Source organism: Limanda limanda, chromosome 10, assembly GCF_963576545.1.
Source record: "Limanda limanda chromosome 10, fLimLim1.1, whole genome shotgun sequence".
NCBI classification, from domain to species: Eukaryota; Metazoa; Chordata; class Actinopteri; order Pleuronectiformes; family Pleuronectidae; genus Limanda; species Limanda limanda.
The window spans coordinates 18,258,166-18,279,854 of NC_083645.1; the positions used below are offsets into that span (position 1 = coordinate 18,258,166).

Genomic DNA, 21,689 nt, shown 5'->3' on the forward strand with positions numbered 1-21,689 from the left:
ATCAAAGTATCCATTTGAATCTGTTGCTTGACATCTGATTACATTTTCTTACTGAGTGCACCATGAAACAAACAAGTTTTTTTAAATCCTTTTTTATGAAAGAAGTTAACATTGACAAGTAAAAGAAATATTTGAACTCTAGTAGCCCTTTGTCTTTGTACTTGAAGAGCTTGAGAAAGGGGCTGGAAACCAACTGGTTTGCTCTGAAACATGTAGCTCTACTTGTTCCACGCTGGAAGCTGGTTTCTCTTGAAACTGACTTCGACAGGAATGCAGCCAATGACAGTGACGACTCAAGCATGGCAACCTTGTGAGTTGAAAAAAATTTTCAAAAGATCAAGACCATGACATTTTGTTTATAACATATATATCTTAAGAAGCAAGAACTAAACAATCTCAGCTTGCGGGACGACACTCCAGCGTCGTTTCTCCAACATGGCTTCATCTACGGTTAGAGTAACTTCAATTAAATATATAAAACAAAAAATCACAGGCCTTCAGGCAAAGTGGTATTTAACTGTCACAAATGCAAACTTCTTAACATTTTACATGTTAGTACAACCCAGCTACATTTTCATCTTTACAGACCAACTGCTGATCTAATCCTTGAGTGTCGATGCAAGTCTACAGTCTGTATAACTTATATAGAGATTTCAATAAATACACTATAATTGCACGTCACAATGAACCTTCACCCAGCCCTCCTGTATAACATAAGGAGGATGGAGCAGAACTACTCTTAATTACTTATCATGACTAAATAAAATTAAGTGAGTGTTTCAGAATAAAATTCACATTTAAAAAAGAAAATCAGTGGCGTAACGACGAGAAAATTGTTGTCTGGATTCACGGTCGATGCTCTGAGCTGCTGCACAAACAGCACGTTTCATGTAATGTCATTATCATGAAGCCGGTTTAAAAACAATAATAATGTGATTTCCCAAAATAAAAGTGACACATATTGTCAAATAAAAAGGTTGGGTAAATAGTCTATGTTTTGACAATCAATTGTTGCGTTAGAAATTTAGGTATTTAACTTCACTTTCACCGATGACAATACTTCATCTTACTTCTTTTTTGTCCCTCATTAAAAGGTAACTCAATTTCCCAACATTTTAAAATGGGTTTGTGCACATGTTACTTAAGACGCGACTGCACAAGGCCAGACAGAGTCGCCACTGTATAAGGAAAGCTTCCACCAGGCCAACATTCAAAGCCCAACACCTGTAACACCTGCTGTAAGAACAACACAACACTGGACACGTGTTTAGCTTAGTTCAACTTAGACCGAGGTGAATGGCAACTTGATCGGTCCTCACTTCCTACTGTTAAGACAGCTGTAAACACTTTGTACTTCATGCTCATCCCAAAAGGCACTCTGATGTGGAAAACTGGAGGATTAGGGCGAAGTCACACAGTAGGAGGTCTCAAGTCTTTTTGTTTTCACGAGGATAATCAGTCCATCCTCCGCTCCCTCCTTCCTTTCTTCCGTCACTTCAATTTAAGTACTGTCCTCGCTGTCCTGGGCGTCCACCTTGGAGCTCTCGTCCACGTTCTCCAGCGAGTCGGCTCGCTGTATCGACAGCTCGGCGGGGTCCATCATGGGCAGCGTGTTCTGCTCCGGGTACAGCCAGGCCTTCTGGTCGGGGGAGTTCTGCTGCTTCCACTCGGGGTAGTTCTTCCCCGCCTTGTGCAAACACTTCATCACCTGGGAGAAGGAGGGCGAGGAGAGGGTATGATTATCATCGGGTCTGACAATGAGGGTCACGCCGCACCTTCAATCTCAGTCAACAGCGCTGGAGATAAAGCTGCTCAAAGCCTGTAACTGATTAAATGGTTGAGTAGCTGCAGGAGACCCTGTGATTGTGAGAAACCATTTACAGCTGTGACGCGATAACAAAGTCAAACGCTGAAACATGTTTGCAAAACACAATATGATATATAAACTGAAAGAGTCAAAAATATGCCATCGAAATTTGAACAAAGGCTTTTACATTCTATAGCGTAAAAGAGGATCACCTTAACGATCTCTTATCACAACTAACATTTGATGTAGTGAGATTAAATATTTAAGTATTATTCAATTATTAGATTGATTTTCCCCTGCTTATTATCAGCATAATCAATCCTGTGGGGCCTTAATCATAATATTGAACAAATTGTACATTGAACATATATAGGACCAAGATATCCCTTAATTTTGCATTTTTTTTCCGGTCTGTTATTTAAGCTGTTTAGCCAATGAAATATGGATTGTTGTTAGTGTGAAGTTGTGTCTGTTAACAGTTTTGATAAGCCTTTGTTACTTATCAAAAAAAATAACTAACAGACTAAATTAGATAACAAGTTTAAGTTTTAAACCAACAAGTTCACCCCTCAGCCAAAGTTTGTTCTTGCCTTTTGTTTCATTTATATAAAATCAGTTTCTAGTCGGTAAAACGTCAATGCTTCCGTCTTGTTACAGATCTCAAGTTCCTCAGAGGCAGTTTCACACGACCGCACACTTTGGTCTAAATAGTTTCCATCCGCGCAGTGCGTATGAAACCTGGGGAACGAGTTCTTCCAGGAGCGAGCGAGCCACGGCGAAGGATCTGAGGTGATCCTTTGTCAGCAACCTTACTGGGACGGGCCCTTAAATCTGGTTTCTATGGTTACCATTGTCCCTTAAAGACACACAAAACCCTCACTCCCTTACATGCACACACCTCTTGCACATGTTCACCTTGTGGATATGTAAATCCACAGCGGGAGACGCACGTTCTGTGTTATTATAGTCATATCTTTAAGCACACTTTTGCCTGCCGGGCGTTTGGCTCAGCGGTTGTGTAACGTTACGTACCCGCGGAGCCAGGACTTGAGATGCTTTGTTCACCACCCACTTCGGAAGAGAACCTGGAAGCACAGAGATGAGACGGCAAACTTTAGAAAAACAGCTCTGACAATAACAAGCCAGCAATTGTTGTGGTTTGGATGTGGTCTTTCTTACCTTTGGGATCGGCTTGTGAAAGGTATATGAAGGCACAGCTGCTGGGTCCTATGGGCTTGATGTAATAGCCAGTGAGGATGGAAATTGCCCTGACCAGGTCGCTTTTCGGGGGGTATTTCTGTGATGGAATCAAAAGAGGTTTTCAAAATACTGAGGAAAAAATCTGGTTTGAAAATAGCTCTCCAACATGCACGAAAGAATGAAATGAATCCGTGTAAACACAACGTCTTATAAATGGAACGTGCAGAGACAGTGGTTGCTATGCGGCTGGAGGTGTGTGTGTGTGTGTGTGTGTGTGTGTGTGTGTGTGTGTAGGAGGCGTACCGGGTGTTTGACTGAGAAGTTAACGATCATGTACTCTTCATCCTTCACCTGCCAGGAACGCAGCGTCACCACATCTCGGTTCTTTATCGGCTTCGGACAGAGCCCTGAAGAGAGGAAAAGCAAAAACAAATCTGTGTTACACTCTCCTTGCTTTAGCTTTTCACGAGCACAACCTCAGAGTCAGCAGGTGCAAACGTGTTGTGGCAATAAACAGGACAGTGTTCATCCCTGAGGAAGTTGTTAAACGCGATCACACAAATGGATGGACTGTGAATACATGGTTTTAAAAAATGGAAATACAGCAGGGAGTGTTTGCTGATAGGGAAATTGTGGTTTCCCTCAGAGTTAAAGTCCATTTTACTCGTTATCTGCAATTTTTTATGTGATTTCTATAAAGAACTTGATGCTTAACAGAAAAGAGGAGCTGTGGTCACTTTAGTTATTGTGTCGAGAATGAGGTCAAATGGATGAATAGCACTACTTCAGCTGTAATAAATAACATGTGGAAATACAGCTTGAATTCCACATTATTATAGTTTTAAACAGTGGAACTATATTTGTATTCCTATAGCCCATATTCACAAAAACATGTTTTTTAATAGGGATAAACAAGGTGAAATATCATCTGCCTATAACCTTTGACAAGATTTAGGAAAACTATCCAAGTAAACTTGATTAAAGATAAAGATAAAGTGGCTACTTTACGTGAATTCAGAGATTAAGATCCAATCATTTGAATAAATATGACCACAGTCTCCCTGTGTAAAGTTCGAATGGATTTCGTGTCAGGTGAGGCCTTCACTGTCCCTGGGTCATTTCACCACAGCGGAGGAATGTGTCACACAGATAAGAGTCCTCACATGCGAAGTAGCCCACATCAGCGTTGGCGGAGAGCCGGGCGATGTCGCGGCTCTCCAGCACGGTGGGGTCCCACTTCTTCCGGTACTGTCCGTCATGGAGGACATCGTACATGGTGGTGGCGGACACGTCCCGGATGGTCATCTTGCACTGAAACACACGGAGGAGGGGGGGCACAGGGTGAAGAAGATGACCACGAGGGCCCAGAGAGAGCCACAGAAGTTTGGACCCTGAACTCACCTTGATCCGGTGGTTCTTGGGGACGTTGTTCCCTTTCTTGGACGAAGGGTTTTCCACCCACACCTGCATGTCGCTGTTGTTGTCGTACTTCTTCAGCCAGCAGCTGTCGGTGGACAGGCACTGGAGCCTGAAGTCAGCGAACATCGCCTCGTCGGGCAGAATGTTCTCCGCGGACATCTTCCACTTCAAAGTTAACTTTCCCACTGAAAGAGAGAGAGGAGCCACGGGAAGTACGAGGGACTCACAACAAGCACCTGCTCGGCCCGGAGTGTGAGTCTGTGTGTGTCTGTGTGTGATGGGAGCCGGCGGAGTGACGCCTCACTGGATCAATGTGAGATGATCGTCGATCAGGTCGAGCAGGATCTTCTTGTGGTGAATTCCTGAGCCATGCCTTCAACGTGGCTGACGTCAGAGCACTTCCGGGTTGCAGGTGTGCGCACGGGGCAGGTGCGCCCCGCCCCCAGCGGAGAGATGGGGGAAGTTTTTTGTTGTTGATTTAAACATTCATTTAAACATACGTACAAAACTAGTTGATGACACACACACAAACACACACACACCCCCCCCCCACACACACACACACAGCAAGGAAAACATTCCTTGGGGCAGGTGAGCCAGGTGTTGATTTAAACATTAATTTAAAAATACGTACAAAACTATTTGATAACACACACACACACACACACACACACACACACAAACCAACACACACACACCGAAGGCAAATTAATATCATTGTATTTATCTATGTGTATATCTGTGTTTATCTATCCATTCATCTATCCGTGTGTATAGCTATCAATCTATCAATATATCTGTCAGTCTATCAATCAATTATCACAATAGAGCAATAGGCCCCATGGTTATAGTGTAGTATATGATTGTCTAGAACCTTTATCATCATATTTTGTTAAAAGAAATAAGTTAACATTTGAAATCTTGAAACATCCCCCCAAAAAAATGCTGAACTGTATTGATGCCTTTGCCTACATTATTTTTGAAACTGCCATAAATTGTTGTAAAATGTAAACTTCAATAAAAAAAGTGTCTCAACAATATTTACACAATAATGACGGGCAAAGAAAAGGTATAAGATTTGAAAAGCAGATCAATAATTGAATACACAGGAACGTAAATCATAAAAACATCTGTGTTGGCTGAAAAGTTTGGTGTCAGGCACTTACTGAAAATAGTCTGAATGACGTTTGACCAGTTCACATGAGAAGCTGCTATACAAGGCTGGCTGTGAAATGATGTGTCATTTCCAAATTACTTTTCTGACTTGAGGGCGGTTGTGTGAATCTCGCCAGTCGTGATCTCATTTTTCTGATTACCCTGACAGCACATGAACGCACTGACGGTATCACACAGCTGCTTTGGGTCTTAGCTGAGAGAGAAACAAACAGAGACATGTGTGGGCTGACCACTGTGGGCTGCTGCAGGGAGTGGGTTGGTGTTAACCGCTCAGTATAACAACTATAAATGTTAAACATAAACAACACAACAGACTAAACCACTGGTTAAATATTACCGTCACGTTGACCTGAGCGCTTCCTCTTAGACTGGGCCAAGATTCAGTTTTAACAACTCATGAAAGGTTCAAATTAAAACTGAATTAGTTCTGATTGATTATAATAACTTATTTAAACTTGTTTTTTTTATGTTGGTAAAGATTCACGTGGGATTTTGATGATATTGCTTTTTATTTGAATGACTAAAGTCCAAGTTAAGATGATAAAAAACAACCATAAATACAAAAGAATAGATATTTTGCTTGTACATCAGCTGTGGATTTTTCAAACAAAGTCCCTGTATATCTGTATGTATATGTTTAGCCTGTTGAACTGAATACCCACCACACAGCAACTACACAAACTCACTCACCTGACAAAACTGAAATTGTTTGAATAAGAATGAAGAATTTCTGCTGACTAGTTTCAGTGTTACGTCACAGGCACAACATAGTTTTGTTTAACGATGTGGCCCCTTCAATGTGATGTAAACTCATGTTCGTACTTGGCCACACCTTTCTGTTGGAACACCAGTTATGCGATGCCAAATGATTAGTGAGTCCTGTTTGCGGTGACACAGAATTTCCCTGGCTTCAATTCAGGTGCATGTAAAAGTTTATTGAGATGACGCATCCAAAATAAGATAAATCATCAATGTGCTATACAACTGATACCATATAAAAGTGCAATACCTTGTCCTACAACAGGGCTTCACAAAGCAAGACATGACAGATGTTGATGTTTTGGTGAAATGTCTTTATTTAATTCCACGTGATAGGTCTACACTTGTGTTTCATTATCTCTCCTTTTTATACATCAGATAGTAATAGTACATTATTCACACAAACGTTGCTAAACACGAGTAGACAGCATATTTCAAATGGACAGACACAATTCAGAAGAGCACAAAGCTGAGTATTTAATCAGTGACAAGTAATAGAAGAGCTGCTCATGTTAAAATGTTTGTTTAATGTAATTAAATACTGAATTTTTAAATCCATTTTTAAAACGCCGACATCTCAAGACAAGCTACAGCAAACGACCAGTGTCTTTTGTTGTGCTATGACCAGTTAGTTGGTTTGTGTTGTGTGTGCAGTGTGTGTTCGAGTGAGTGTGTGTGCCTGGAGACCCTGCAGCCTCCCCCTGTGACTGTAAACCAAACTACCGACTACACAAACAAGTGATTCTTTGCAGCGTGACGGAAAACAAAACATTACCAGGCCTCAATGTCGCCTTTAGTTGGGGTCGCAGCAGACACGCAAAAAATAAATAAAATAAACTTTTAACACGCGTGTCAGCGTCTGCACTTTTGGTCGAGCGTACAATGTCATCTTTATGTCCAAGTTACAAAATAAATAAACACAAAAACCCAACAGTCCTGCACAGGCAATAGCAATACAGCAAAAAGGTTACTGCAACTAACTTTCTCTGCACTTTTTAGAGCAAGGTTGTTAGTAAGCGTCGGCTGAATCTGAGGACAAACTCTTTATCTACCAGCTCTACAAAACCACGAGTGAAGCCATGAACCAGTCAGCCGGCTTCTTTTATATTTTACAATATTGTGGCTTGATTCAGTGCACAACGTTGGTGAACAAACAAGCAAGGCATCTGTGTTCTTATCCATAGAAATCCTGCATTGTGAGCATGCTGCATGTTCTTGCAATAGTGTAATCGACACAACACAAATGATCAATGAGATGGGGGGTGCGTCAGAACCTCCAAAGTGACAACTTTCCATCAGCGTTGACCAAACCTGAACACTGGCTCTTTTTATTTCAAACCTTGGGGGAATCTAATGACTGAAAACTCCTCTTCAGGCGTGTTAGTATGCGTGCAGTCTATTTAACATAGGAAAGACCGTCGCTGTAGTTCTAATAAAGAGATAGCTGAAAGTTAGTAGCCATACTAATGAGCTTGGGATGGCTTGCCTTTAAAATAAAAATGTATATAACTTGGTTACACATCCCTTTTGCAGCCACCTTTTAATAAAACATCATAAATTTTGTCTGCTAACATGCCGTTGTATTAGTCAGTTCAAGCTGGCAGATGTATTAGATATAAACTATAGCTAATAAATGGACCATTAACCCTCCTCAATAAAAAGGATTCCTTTATGCCAAGTGTGGTAACATGATGATTAACAATGATGTAAATTTCACCGGTAAGATCCTGTCTGTTCTCCCTCAAAATAAGACAAAGTATAAAAAAGAAAAAGATATGAGAGATGTACAATATCTCAGATAATTAAATCAAAACACGTTAAATACAACGGGCTGATAACTCAACCTTGCAGAGTCATTAAAAATAAATCCCAAGCCGTTTTACTTTACAACAATGACGAGAGTAACAGCACTAAGATTCTGAACTGTGCAATAACTCAAGAGCGGTTAGCTATGACGGTCGGCAGTCCTATATAATGCCATGCAACTGGATGAAAATCTCAACATATCATTGAACTTAATCCTTGTTTTAACCGTTTACTTTTTAAAACATTTTTTTCCCCCAGATAATCTGCTTCAACACAATAATGCACATCCACACGGATACTCTGAAAAGTCACTGAGTTGAAAAGGGAAAAAAAGACAGGTCCTCCATCCCAATGGCAGTGCGCCAAGGGTGGGGAGAGTGGCCACTGAGAGACAAGCTGTTGGTGGGGAGGACACAGGTGGGGGTGAGGTGTACTAGCATGAGCAGCTGCTCTCGGTGACGGTCATCTCTGGCTGTTTCTCCAGTTTGATGTCGATCACTGAGAAGACTTGGTTAAGCAACATATTAGATGACTGTGCACATTTCACTTCAGTATTTTCTGCAGTGCTATCAAGTTGCAATCTCAACTGTGAATAATTGTGCTGCTCTGCACAGGAAACTAAGAGTCACTTCTTACCAGGTTGCAAATTTGCCTACAATAAAAGTAATAAAGTCTCAATAATAACAATAGCTGACTATATTGGTTGAAAGCAGCTTTAAAAAGGATACTGTCCTCTTTGCTTTTCTCCGGTGTGCTATCCATCCCTGGCAATGCGGCAGCGACACGACGGAACAGCTGCAAAACAAAGAGAGAATTAAATACAGTTGAGATGAGATATAAAGTAAAATGCTCTCAAATAGGGATGGATGATATGCGTAAATCTATTATGGTACATGTAAATTCATTATTTTCACACTACGATATTCTTGATATAGCAAGTTTCCTGTAATTTGAACACGGAAACTGATTAAACGTAAGATAACCTGCCAGCAATGTTTGTTTTTATTTACTTCAGTGTCTAAACTGAACTGAAGCAAAAATCGTATAATTGTCCAATACTGATGTAATGTAGTCCTAATTAATTTGTAATAATGCCCAAAATATCCAAATAAATAAGAATTAATACAAATTTGACTCTTTTTGATTTACAATATATATCATATCAACCAGCCCTACTGTCAATATCAATCTACATGGTACAGAGAGTGATCCCTCCTAAACCATGTTTTATTTAAATCACAGGCAAACACGAGAAGCAGCTGAAGCAGAGACACAAATTGTAACTGTCATTACTGAGTTGAGATAAGAGCACGGAAGTGAAGGTTGCCGTGCCAACATCCTCCACAGTGCAAGTCCATTATATTCACAGAAACATTCGTAAAGCTGCAGAATTTGCAGTGAATCAGACATAAATATAGATTGATCAACACTGAACAAGGTAACAGTAAACTTGTGCAGAGCGAGTGAACCGAAACGCCTGTGGAGGGAAAACACATCTGATACGGACACTGCTAAGATGATGTTGTGATGAGCCATTGGAGGGGAAAGTAGACGGAAGGAGTTAAATGTAGACTTTGAGGGCAGAATCGGCTCAATTACCCCGAGAGAGCAGAATCTCTACCTGTTTGACATTGTAGCCAGTCTTTGCGCTGGTTTCAATGAACATGACATTCAGTTCCTTAGCTCTCTGCTCGCCCTCCTCCGTGGTGATCTGTCTGCTCAGGTAAAAGCAAAAGGGGGGAAGATGACGAATAGACAGATGTGGAAAGAAGCACCGCAAAGAGGACCGGCAAAGAGGGGAGGGACGAGATGGGAGAGAGAGAGAGAGAGAGAAACAAAGAGAGCGCAGCACAGGATCTTGTTTGGGGTTAAAAAGGAGAGAGGTTAGTTTAGTTCTGACACACACAGATAGAGAGGAAGACGAAGGAAGATGAGGCAGCAGGAAATCGACCCCTGAGGTCGCTCATTCACTCGTTCACCAGCCACACTCTGATCCATATAATGAATACGGTGAGGAGATGTCACAGCTCCCTGACCTACGAGACGGTATGACCTGTGCTGGGAACGTGTCAGTATTACACCTGCAGCTGAAGCTAGACACCAACCTGTTTGACGTTATAGCCAGCCTTGGCACTGGTCTCTATGTACATCACATTGAGCTCGCGAGCTTTCCTCTCTGCCGCCTCAACAGAAACTTGCCTGCCATGGTCCCGGGAAAGGAGGGGGAGGGAGTGGTGTTCAGTGTGGTGTTGAGGGGAAACACACACAAAAAAAAAAAATCAAGATGACATGGAGAGAACAGACCAGGAAAGAGAACAAAAAACGTAAAGAAAAAGGGAAAAAAAGCCGAAATAAGGTCAAAATTGTGTGAAATAAAAACGTGAAAAAAAACTACTTATAATCACTGAAGTATGCAAAAATACAGAGGGATGATAAGTCAAAACTGGATGAGATGCACTGAGGGGGAAAAAGTGGGATTCCAGGCATTGGCAGAGTTTTTATTCTAAAATACTTAATGCTACCCATTTTCTTATCCTCAAAGAATTATAAATTACAATCTATATATATCAATCGCTGTAAACGTAATAAGAAAATAAGAATCATTCACACATCGCACACAACCTTGTACCTTTTATCCGCCAAGTCTGTTTTGTTCCCAACAAGCATGATAATGACATCACTTCCTCTCTCTGTTCTAACATCGTCGATCCACTTTGAGGTTTGCTGGAATGAATTTAGATCTGTGGATGCAAATACACAAAAAATTACTGTACATCATAAATCTGTGCAGGCCCACAAATATTATAAAACATTTTGTATATTAGTTGTAGTTAAAAGTGTGCACAAGCTATTAGAAGTTTCAATTAAACATTAAAGCATCTTATGTAAGAAAATTCCAAAGACATGCGTATGTTAATAAGCAAGAGGATAAGGAGAGAAGCTTGAAAAAGAAAAATACTTAGAAATGTTGAGGGTTATTGGCAGAAACACATAACATTTAAACTATGCCAATATTGCATCAACTAGAGTGAAAGAGTACAGCCCTGACTCACTGGTGATGTCATAAACAACCACAGCAATGGTAGAGTCACGGATGTAGCTTGGAATTAGGCTACGAAAACGCTCCTGTCCAGCAGTGTCCCAAAGCTGGAGCCGGACCTGAGGATTGGAATGGAGGAGACAAGGAGAAGGACAAGGAGGTGGAGATAAAGACAGGAAAGGCAGGACAAGGAGACAGAAAACGGGACAGACATGAAAGAACAGCGAGCCAAGCGGTGGAGATGAAAATGGTGTTTTATGGAGGAATGGCGAGAGTCACTCAAAATGCGGCTTGGTCAGAGATGACCAGTGTTATGCGATAAGACATGTGAAAAGAGGCCATGCTGAGTCATTGTTGAGGATGATTCAGAGGATATTTTCCATTTTTAATTTCTTTCCAACAACCTCGTATGTGAAATCATTTAGAAAGCACAGACCCCCCTGGACACTGCTGGAGAAAACAGCATCACCGTGACTGATACAGTCAGGAGTATATCGTCACTTTACTGTCCAGTGGGGTTTGCCAGACTAGTAGATGCTCTTCTATGCCCTCTCATACATTAAGTGAAGGACAATGAGGTGAGGCTATGATACCTACTGGCTATATCATAAACCACCACAGCAGCAGCCGAGTCGCGGATGTAACTGGGGATGAGGCTGCGGAAGCGTTCCTGTCCGGCTGTGTCCCAGAGCTGCAGCCGAATCTGTGGCCAGTCGCAAAATGAATGTGGAAATTGGGAGTGGGCGCGAGGGGGATTTCATGACCCAGCCAGGGGATGGAAGGAAAACAAAAACTTGAATGAAAATGAAAACAATGGGAACTAAAAACATGATCACATGTGTAACAAAATGAATGGTAAAATCTAGGATAATGTCAAAAACACAATGTGAAATGGTGAAATTGAAATAAATGGTGGCTACTGCATAAAGAGCAGATGAGAAGTGTTCAGGCTGTTTCAAAACTACGGTTATGGGAATGATGAAAATAACAATGAAACACAAGGCTTACCGTGCGATCTTCTAGGTACATGGTTTTTGACAAAAAGTCAATGCCAATTGTTGCCTGTAATAGAATAATTCCATTAAATCATCATATTACAGTTAATACACTTGGATAATACAATTGTGTAATACAAACATTATCTACAGACAAATAAGGTGGGACTAAAGGATCGTGGAAAAATTATCATCTAGTACATCTATGCTAAATATCATGTGTATATAGTCGTTACTTGTGGTTCAGGTCCAGCTGCATGATGTGCAAAATATCTATTTTATGGAAATCAAGTTATTCCAAGATGCACAAAAATTGATTAAAAAAAAAATGTAAAAACTGCCTTGAAACTCTGGTCAACATGTTGTGAATGTAGATAACGCATTTGTGAAAGCTGCTACTTATCTAAAGCCTGATTTAGCTGTAGAAATATTATTATTGTATATTATTATCACTGGTTATTAGTCGACTGAGACAATGGGGTTTGAATTCTTCTTTAATCTGCCCATCTCTGTCAGGTAGCTAAAACTCTAGCTAACCAGCTGTGTGCAGATGGGAGGCTGATGTCTTCTCAACAAAAATGAAATAATGAGTAGACTCAGGTTTCTGCACTGAAATTGAACATTAAATGAATAAGTGAATGTCTGGACATGTTGAAGCATCTGCTCATTAGAGTCCATGCATAGCTATAATGGTTGCATTTTCTTTTCTTGTTTTAACTTGCCCAGATATTTGATAGCACCATTAAAAGTTTTGCACATAGAGATTTATTTGTCCTATTTTGATGGTTTGGCTTTTGCCAAGGAAAATAAGTCTTTGGTGCAAATGGAATTGTTTGAATGATGAACCTGTAATGTTCACCATTTACAACGGTTATATATATATCTGATATGACTAAATCACCAATAGTCATTAATTAATCTTAATTAATCAATGCTGCACACTGACATTGAATTGGGAAAGCAGTGCTGATATAGATAGATAGATAGAGATAGATAGAGTACTTTATTCATCCCCGAAGGGAAATTAAGTTGTCATAGCAGCCGGTATATTTGAATACAATAAAATACAATACAATACAATAAAATTAAAAATATTGAGGTAGAAAGAATAAAAAACAGAAGCACAAGATAAAATACAATAAAATAGGTAGATAAGGTGCAGTGTCAAGATGATGGTAATACTGATGATATGATGGTAATGGTATTGTTAGAATACAATAAAATAGATAGATAAGGTGCATTGGCAAGATGATGGTAAAAGTACTGATGATATGATGGTAATGGTATTGTTAGACAGTATATAAGAATAGTACAGTATATATAGTATATAATATAACATAATATATATTTATATATGATAGTAATTATACCAATATAAAAGCAGTATATGGTAATAATGGCAGCAACAGTATATATAATAGTAATGGCGGTATAATAATAGTAATTATAACATGTACACATGTATAAATATGTGTATATATCCACCTGAATTTAACAAGTCAAAACCTCTCTTATGATAGAGCTTTTTAATCCATATACATTAATAATCACATCATGTAGTAGAACATATATCTTTACCTGATAAGTGTTGTCGAAGCTGTCATACATAAACCTGGTGATGAGCGAGGTCTTCCCAACTGTGCAAACACAATGACAATCAACTTAATCAAAATATATAAAAATATCAAATCATCGCAGATCAATTCAATCGGCTGTTGAATCAGATTAAACACCCACATGTATCCGAACTGATTTCGTAAGACAGGCCGAGGGAAGGGAGTTCAACATGACTCAGTGACGTGGTGAGTTCATTCACTGGTCCACTGTGGACGCTGAGCTGGCACTATGGGTGGAGCCACACAAACATGGAAAATGAAAAGAGGCTCACTTCTCTTATGTGTTTTCGCGATTTAACAACGCCATGTAAGACACAACTAACCCTCCTACACAATCACGATCAGCCGATGTGGGTGTAGGTCCCAGTGAGCTGGTGACAAATGTCAATGGGGACAGGCCGAACTGGTCTGGACCCACCAGCCGACGTGGCTATGCAAGGTGCCTCCGTCCGATGCTAGCGGCTGGTGAGCTACGCTACACTGGCAGAGAGGATGAGCTCGATTTCCTTCACCTTCAACAGGATGTATTGTGTTGAAAATCAACACATTAATGACACAACTTCTGCAATTCCTATTACGCAGTCAATATAAGTCGTCGCTGGGCGTCTTTAAGCTTGGCACAGCTAGCTGCTAGCTAGCTAAAAGTAGGTAGCCGGCTACATTTGCGTAAGTGGGATGAAGTCGGTGCATCTCAGGCTAGTGGCCCGACTGGGAACCGTGTGCTTTATTCAAAGTGACAACGAAATACTGTTAAGATAAAGTGTAAACTATATAAAACGTCAACATTACTCGTGGTGGCCATTCATCGAAAAGACGAAAAGCAAAGTATTTGACTAGCGTACCATCTTATATGCTAGCTAGCTAGCTTTGCAATGACATCATCCCCAGTGAGAGGAAACGTAATGTCCACAGTGATTATGTCACCGTCCACTATCTTAAACCCCGTATTCAGACTGATATGTTATCATCTACTTCTGTATCGTCACTGGCCGCCAATGTCCGGCTTCAGCCTCAGGGAGAGCCAGCCGCTAGCTAGCCGGGGAAGCTAGCCGGAGAAGCTAGCCGGAGAAGCTAGCTAGCCCATCTTAGCCACTTCTCCAAACATCCTCCCCGCATCCCAGCGACCCGTCGGCCGCAACGTCCCCCCCGACTCACCGCTCTGCTCGCCCAGGAAGACGAGCTTGAACTTTCGTAAAGGGTTGCCGAACTCCCCGCCGCCGGTCGTGGTAGACATGTTGGCAAAAAAAACAAACAGCTACTCGGCTAGCCCGGCTAACGATGCGTCCGGAGCGGAGAGGAGCGAGTAGTGTATCTTCCTCCTGCTCGGGGCAGCGCTATTGTTTTCTTCCACACGCAGGAGGGGGAAACAGCGCCACCACGCGGCCACAGTCGAGGGATTTAAACAGCTAACAAGGTACAGTGTCATTTCATGTCCAAATACGAAGCATGATTTATTCATTTCCACAGTTTTTAGCCAGAATATGTGTAAATATTGACTCCTATTGTGGTGCTGGGGGTTTTACTTTGGCACAGTGAATCAGAGCCTTTAGTGAAATGTGTGCAAGACGGTGTCTGTTTAGTGTCTGTTTATAAAAGATATAAAGGCAAAGAGAAAGGCTATAGAAATGCAGAACGGATGAAGCTTTGGGTGGAATATATTGGTGCATTCAGGATCCGGCTCAAGTGTCCAACGTGGACAAGAAGCCACATGTTTGTACCCAGCAATGTCTCCTTCTTTCATTCTGTGTTTGTGTAAATGTTTTTGTTGATTAACTGACTCAAAATGTGACTACACACTAACTTGTCTATGTGTATTTATTGTTTAGTGTGGTGACTATATTTCTATCACTATCCCTATTTAGTCATTTATCCATTTTTAAGTTATATACTAATGTAGATCTGTGAGTTTGAAACTAAACTAACCTGAAAGGCAAGAAACAGATGGAGAGGAAGTCTCTCCAAACCAGTGGTGGAGGAAAAACATGGCATATTTAACTTGGTCCAACTTTTCAGAGATTAGCTTGTGTTTCCATGTGCCTCACCCTAACAAAGCAATTGCTAACATATAAATAAAAGTATATAAATTGGGTCGGTGCACAGAAAAAGCTTTTTATATTGTTTTACGCTTTCACTTTTGTTCATGAAATTATGAAACAGTGTCACCAAATATAAGACTTGACATAAAATGAAGAAAGGAAAACGACTACTTGGGGGAAACAATGTGTTTATTTCCTTCTCTCGTCTATAAAGAGTGAGTATTTGTGAGTATTTGTGGGATATACTGCACATTCAGTCAAAAATACTGCATGGCTCTAGTGACACAGCAATAACACATCAACAATAAATAGCATTCTGCATCGTCCGTTTGCATGACACATTGAGGGAAAAGTCTAATATCTACGCAATGGGACATTCCCTCTCGCAAAAGAAAAAAAAAAAGTACAACACATGTTTTTTTCTATGCTACAATGGCATCCATCTGATGTCAGTCACATGTTCACGTGCCAGGCGAATTAGCAACTCTCTTCACTGGTGTTGAGTTCCCTTGTGTTCTGTGTTGTCTGACAGAGAAGGGATTTTCCTTGCTGGACATCTCATCTCTTCACTCCATTATGATGTCTGTCCTGCTGGCAAGAAACAACCGATTGTGTAAGTCCGACATTACACCATCTACTTTTATATGTAATAATAATAATAAGGGACAAGCAGGTCACATGATTCAAATTAAGCTTTTGCATATTGATGTGTATATATATATATATATATATCACATGCAAATATAGTACTAGCAATCAAGTAGTATACATGCTGCTATTAGTAGCTACTGGAGATGCTTAGCAAAAATGATCTTAATCCGCCAAATTGAATATTTGTGTAATGGTGTCATCAGGTGGAACAGTGCACTCATTCAAGGGTCATCACGTCTAACAATCTGTTGCCTGTATAGATTAATCTGTATATTTAAATCAGGTAAGTGTTTCATAGAGATGACGCACTTTGTGGCCCCTTGAAAAAGTGAACACTGTTAAACGTTCTGAATCTGAGGTGACCTCACCTGAACTAAAGAGGCCCTTTAATCCAATTTGCTGTTGTTCATAAAGCACAAAAAAACACAGAGGAAAGCAGTATCAGCAGCATGTCCCGAACACCAAAGCCACAGGGGAAAGCAAATTTGTTTTCATAGGGACTTGTTTACTTACACTTCTGCTCATTAGACACCGGTGACGTGTAATGAATGGATAAAAAGGGAGGACATAATATAAAAACACATTAATCAGGTTTGTTATAGTTGAGTTTGAGTGAAATATCTTTGGTTAAAACACTGCACTCACCTGCTGGTTTTGGGGACATCAGACACAGAGGAAGCTCCACACAGACATCACTGAAAGTTAAACAATAAAAAGTACAATTATTAACATACTTTAATAACACACGATCACAAATTAAGTCAAATCGGTATTTACCTTGCTGTAAGGCCACCCAGCAGGCTTTAGTGAGAGAAAAAAAAATTAAATTAATCATCAGTGTACACCATTTTACATAATATGTATGTGAATGAACATGTGTTTAATCAGTTAAAACTTACCCTCCTCCGGACACGACCAGATTGACCTTGACTTTGTAGGACACAACGATTCCCTGCATCTCCTTGTCTCCTTCACTCCTGCAAGGTGACAGAAATAGTTAACTTTTCACAGCTTGAGGATTAGTCATAAGACACGATAAGTGGATGACACAGTGTGGAGATGTATCCCCTCCACTCAATAAGAGGATGAAAACCTGTCGCGGGCTCACTGTAAGCCCTTTCACGACAGTGGCTTACAGGGTAGTGGAGGCCAGGTTGGTGTCCCCGTCTTTTAGCCGCCCGTCCACCGAGATGCCGCGCTTCTCCGTGTTGCTGGCCAGCAGGGGGGTGATAACGAAGGTCTTCTCCAGTTTGGAGTTGGCGTTTACTTGCTCACTGTGTAAAGCAGTGAATAAGTGTTTAACTTAAGTCATTATTTGCATTGGTTTAATTTTTCTTTAAACCATATTTTTAAATTTAATGTAAAATGACAAATGACAAGTAATAGCAGTACACACAATTTAGGGATATATTGATGTGAGAATAATTGTAAAGAAATACATTAATTTATATTTATCAAAGTGAACCTGAAACTTTGCTAATCTGATACAAAGGAAGCCTCACCTGGACTCCTCAGTGCAAACTGCCTTGGTGTAAGTGTCAGATGAGTAGAGGACCACACTTGTAAGCTGCTCAACTAAAAAGAATGAAAAACAGTTCTGCATTACTACAAACAGTGTGACTTGAACATATATACTTTATATATACACTCATATTCTCTCTCTTTCTTCTGAGATACACTAACACAAATTATTTAAAATTCAACTAGGGTCTAGTTTAAATTTCTTTCCTTGCTACTCACCTGAGACTTTGATACTCTTCACAACCTTAGAGGTTTCGTTGTTGACTTTTACTTTGACGGTGATAGGATCTCCATGGTAATATAGCTAAAAAAAACATGGATTTCATTTGGATAAATTAAGCAATCATAATATAATCGTTGTAATGCCAAAAATACAGTTTCTAAACTTAAAAGTACCTCTTTTTCAAGGGAGGCCTCCAAGTGAACTGGTTTGTCAGTCATCATGAACTGTTTGGAAATTTCCGCCTTGGGTCCGGCCTTGTTGTTAGCTGGTGCAAACTGTATTTTACGAATCATCAGGCGGCAAGTGTCTCTAATAAAAGATAAAAACGAAAAAACATAGTCAGGGTCGTTCTCCTTATGTCCTTTTATTCTGATACAGTTTAAGAATGCAATAGAAGAGTGCCAGGATTCGGTTTAGGACTGTGGACATACTTACTTCTTTTCAATTACTTCATCTACGTTGCTGGGTGCGTTGGCCAGGTATGCTTTAACCTCAAAGTCCACGCCACAGGCCTAGAACATAACAAGGGCCTAATAAATTACCTGGCAAACATTTAACATCCTGCATAAACGAATATGAAAAGACATTTAAAAAAAAAAGAACTGTAATAGTACCTTGCCAGAATCGTTTGGAGCTGGCTGCAGGGCAACTGAGCACGGGAGATTTGTTGGCATCTGAAACAGAAAAAGACAAGGGACACTGATTAATGGAAATGACTTCAAAGTAAAGGTGACATAAGGATGTCAATCAATGAAACACTATAGAGGGAGGGACGGGAGGGATTTGATATGTTGTGTAAAGATTGAGTTAATTCCTCCTCACCTGGAAGGAAAAGGGACATCCTTGCTCTCCAACTTTCTTCATGAGCGATTCCTGCATTGGTGTGTTGGCGGCGCTTTCCCCTGTAGGTGGATACACCTGAATGCGCTTTATCCAGATGTCCCTCCTGAAGGACAGCCCAATGACATCCAGTTCTTCGCTTCCATAGCGGAAGGCACAAGCAAGGTAGACATATACTACAATGGAAAGTGTTTCCCATTAGTCTGGGTTGTATAATGATACTGGATTTATAACCTTCACCATTTACAGCAAATAAGATGAAAGTACCTTTTCTGCCTTCAAGACCAGCAGGGTCCACTTTAACTACCCCATCTGCAAATGAGAGATGAATCAACAGTGTCAGATTTCCTAGAGATGCACTTATATGTACGTATGTAAGGATGCAAAGCAGACACTGTGTCACACACCGACTATTTCCACTGAATCCACATGGTCGGTAAAGTCTCTCTTCCCCAAGTACAGGGAAATCTGCGAAGAAGAGAAAAGCAGAAAACAGTCACTCCCACGCCAAGGTTACAAGAGTTTGAAAGTTATTTCTGGGAGTTGGAAGAGCTACACACAAACTGCACTCCTCCCTAGACCTATGGGTGCCCTGTAATGACTATATTATAGAGGCCACTTACATGTCCATTGCCGCTGGTCTTCTTAAATACCCTTGAAAGAGGGAAAAAGGAAAATTTTGTGAATCAGAATATATTTTCAATTTTTTTTTCACATTTTCACTCACTAAACCTATACTCGCTAAACACAAAAGAAGTTATTTCTCCCTTATTTTATAACAATTCATAACAATCTCTTTGTTTTTCAATTTCTAAAGTTGTCTTATGCCATTCTTTTTATTGGATTCACCCACAACCTACCAGGGTTATCATTAGTTAACACTTTGATCTACAATTACCAAAGTAGCTGCTAAAAATGTTTCAAATATCTGAGTATAGTTATTACTATCTGTTACAATTTATTGTCTATATACTCTAATATACTGCATGCTTGTATTTCAAACTATAGGATAAACCCCATCTCCCAATCATAGCCCTCCCCATTCATATAAGGATGGATTAGTGCTAAGGATCGAAAATCAGCCGCACATAAGACTCAACTGTGATTTCCTTAATCTGTACATCTCAAGTCATCCTACTTTCTTAATCAGTATCTCAGAGTGTTGATTTAGTTTCTTAATAATCTTAGTCTTGCATAACCATGCAAGTACAAGCGCCTCTATGTGACCATAAACAAACACGTAATCCTCGTGGTGTTTGCCCCTCGGTGTGTGCCAAGTAATCCAATTAAAACTTTTCTTTTGACCTGTAAACCGCTCCTCCGAGAGCAAATCCAAACAATCCTTTTTTAATCAGGATTGATCCATTTCCTGGTCGACTCAAGTGGTTGAAGAATCACACAGACACCACATGTCTGTGCCGAGATGTGGAATTACCACAGCAAAGCTACTCTGCATGTTTTCTTGTGAGGGAATTTCGAGCATCTCTTGTTCAATTAAAATACTTGAGTATCAAAACACAGTTTAATCAAAAAATAATCAAAGCCATATTTGAAATGCAAATACATCATTTAAGAATATACACTTAGTTTTAATACAAATAATTATAAACAGCCTTAAATATCACTATGACAGTGGTATTCAAAAGCATTCATCTATAGATATATACATTTTTGCTTTTGTGGCATTTAACACCTTTTAATAACTTGAATTATTGATTTGTAACCTCTGAACTAAAGTTGTTCCTCTGCAGGATAGTTGCTAAATATAAAGAATAAATCCATATCCTTTATACTCACTTTGACATGTTGTTGGAAAGTTATAGATCCACTCTGAAAACAATGAAGTAAAATACAAAGTTATCAAAACATGTCATACTGATAAAAGTAAGACAATTAGATGCAATGGTTATATTTTCTCTTTCAATATCAGTGAGTTTATTGTAGCATTTTAAAGAGGCATTTTCAAAAGGTTATATAATAATGAATTATTAATTAATAACTTTCCATAAGTGAAGGACGGTCCTAATCTGAATCACATCCTGCAATAAAGAGTACCTTTCTGATTTTGAAAGAAAAAAGGTCTCAAACTTGGCATGTCAGATAAACTGTGTGGTTAAAGCACATGTTCCTGTGAAGCAATTTCCAATAAATTCCGATGCTCCTCTGTGCAATTAAGAAAAATACCATTATCTTGAGTTATTAACCTCTCCATCTATTCCTAATGTGCCGTTGGTCAGCAAGAGAAATCGCTCACTTACCGGCCCTCGGTTCTGTCAATGAATCTGCTCTGCTGCCTCCTGTAATCCGTCACTGTTGACAGTGTGTAGGGTGAGTGGCAATCACTAGCGCCTCCTGGCTTTTATACCATGACCTTCCAACCCAGGAGCCCTCCCTTCAGCTTACACGGCGTCGCAAAGACGGCTGTTTTAGAGAAAATCTGATTAATTCGTTACAGCACTACTGCTTTGGGTCCGGGGGCGTGTGTAAAAATAATGTGCGTACAGGACTTCAGAGGAATAAGCGGCAGTGGGCAGTGTGACCGTCAGGCGAGCCAAAACACATATGGAGTGAAATAAACAGGCCAAGACCTGGACATAAAC

The 21,689-nt window shown here is 40.1% G+C and overlaps 3 protein-coding genes and 1 long non-coding RNA gene across 6 annotated transcripts; all 4 read right to left on the reverse strand.

The window, feature by feature from the left end:
• Positions 1 to 341: 341 nt before the first annotated feature.
• On the reverse strand, positions 342 to 4,805 carry stard14 (START domain containing 14). Of its 2 annotated transcripts, XM_061079412.1 has the most exons (7): positions 4,731 to 4,805; positions 4,409 to 4,611; positions 4,171 to 4,318; positions 3,311 to 3,414; positions 2,987 to 3,104; positions 2,840 to 2,892; positions 342 to 1,708 (listed from the first exon to the last, which is right to left on the reverse strand). In XM_061079412.1, coding segments are annotated over exons 1-7 (834 nt in total). In that variant the 5' UTR covers positions 4,732 to 4,805; the 3' UTR covers positions 342 to 1,501. The 2 variants fall into 2 exon arrangements, with proteins under 2 accessions (XP_060935395.1, XP_060935397.1); XM_061079414.1 differs by having other exon boundaries at positions 4,409 to 4,805.
• Positions 4,806 to 6,654: 1,849 nt separating this feature from the next.
• On the reverse strand, positions 6,655 to 15,155 carry rab41 (RAB41, member RAS oncogene family). 2 transcript variants are annotated; one of them, XM_061080273.1, is made up of 8 exons: positions 14,974 to 15,155; positions 13,781 to 13,839; positions 12,216 to 12,269; positions 11,221 to 11,326; positions 10,797 to 10,908; positions 10,273 to 10,366; positions 8,896 to 8,962; positions 6,655 to 8,665 (listed from the first exon to the last, which is right to left on the reverse strand). In XM_061080273.1, exons 1-8 carry the CDS (start codon positions 15,050 to 15,052, stop codon positions 8,601 to 8,603), a joined length of 636 nt encoding a protein of 211 aa, XP_060936256.1. In that variant the 5' UTR covers positions 15,053 to 15,155; the 3' UTR covers positions 6,655 to 8,600. The 2 variants fall into 2 exon arrangements, with proteins under 2 accessions (XP_060936256.1, XP_060936255.1); XM_061080272.1 differs by lacking the exon at positions 11,221 to 11,326 and adding an exon at positions 11,805 to 11,910 and having other exon boundaries at positions 14,974 to 15,152.
• An 870-nt stretch (positions 15,156 to 16,025) lies between these two features.
• LOC133012297 (uncharacterized) lies at positions 16,026 to 16,904 on the reverse strand. The gene is made up of 2 exons (XR_009680802.1): positions 16,874 to 16,904; positions 16,026 to 16,442 (listed from the first exon to the last, which is right to left on the reverse strand). It is a non-coding gene; the product is annotated as an uncharacterized LOC133012297 (long non-coding RNA).
• A 77-nt stretch (positions 16,905 to 16,981) lies between these two features.
• arr3b (arrestin 3b, retinal (X-arrestin)) lies at positions 16,982 to 21,689 on the reverse strand. The gene is made up of 15 exons (XM_061080270.1): positions 21,348 to 21,689; positions 20,887 to 20,919; positions 19,713 to 19,743; positions 19,497 to 19,557; positions 19,357 to 19,401; positions 19,072 to 19,265; positions 18,864 to 18,923; positions 18,685 to 18,761; positions 18,423 to 18,558; positions 18,246 to 18,330; positions 18,008 to 18,080; positions 17,642 to 17,779; positions 17,405 to 17,482; positions 17,283 to 17,306; positions 16,982 to 17,200 (listed from the first exon to the last, which is right to left on the reverse strand). Exons 2-15 carry the CDS (start codon positions 20,892 to 20,894, stop codon positions 17,089 to 17,091), a joined length of 1,122 nt encoding a protein of 373 aa, XP_060936253.1. The 5' UTR covers positions 20,895 to 20,919; positions 21,348 to 21,689; the 3' UTR covers positions 16,982 to 17,088.

What these genes read in the sequence shown, in the direction of transcription:
- stard14 (XM_061079412.1), bottom strand. An exon ending in CCAAGAACCACCGGATCAAG is followed by an intron (nt 4,319 to 4,408) that starts GTGAGTTCAGGG and finishes CGTGTGTTTCAG; the next exon opens with TGCAAGATGACCATCCGGGA. An exon ending in CTCAAGTCCTGGCTCCGCGG is followed by an intron (nt 1,709 to 2,839) that starts GTACGTAACGTT and finishes TCCTTCTCCCAG; the next exon opens with GTGATGAAGTGTTTGCACAA.
- rab41 (XM_061080273.1), bottom strand. Translation starts at nt 15,052, where the DNA reads ATGTCTACCACGACCGGCGGCGGGGAGTTCGGCAACCCTTTACGAAAG. An exon ending in GGTTGTTTATGACATCACCA is followed by an intron (nt 10,909 to 11,220) that starts GTGAGTCAGGGC and finishes TTGCATCCACAG; the next exon opens with ATCTAAATTCATTCCAGCAA. An exon ending in ACAGACTTGGCGGATAAAAG is followed by an intron (nt 10,367 to 10,796) that starts GTACAAGGTTGT and finishes GGACCATGGCAG; the next exon opens with GCAAGTTTCTGTTGAGGCGG.
- arr3b (XM_061080270.1), bottom strand. An exon ending in CTCCAAACGATTCTGGCAAG is followed by an intron (nt 18,762 to 18,863) that starts GTACTATTACAG and finishes GTTATGTTCTAG; the next exon opens with GCCTGTGGCGTGGACTTTGA. An exon ending in GAAGAGTATCAAAGTCTCAG is followed by an intron (nt 18,081 to 18,245) that starts GTGAGTAGCAAG and finishes CATTCTTTTTAG; the next exon opens with TTGAGCAGCTTACAAGTGTG.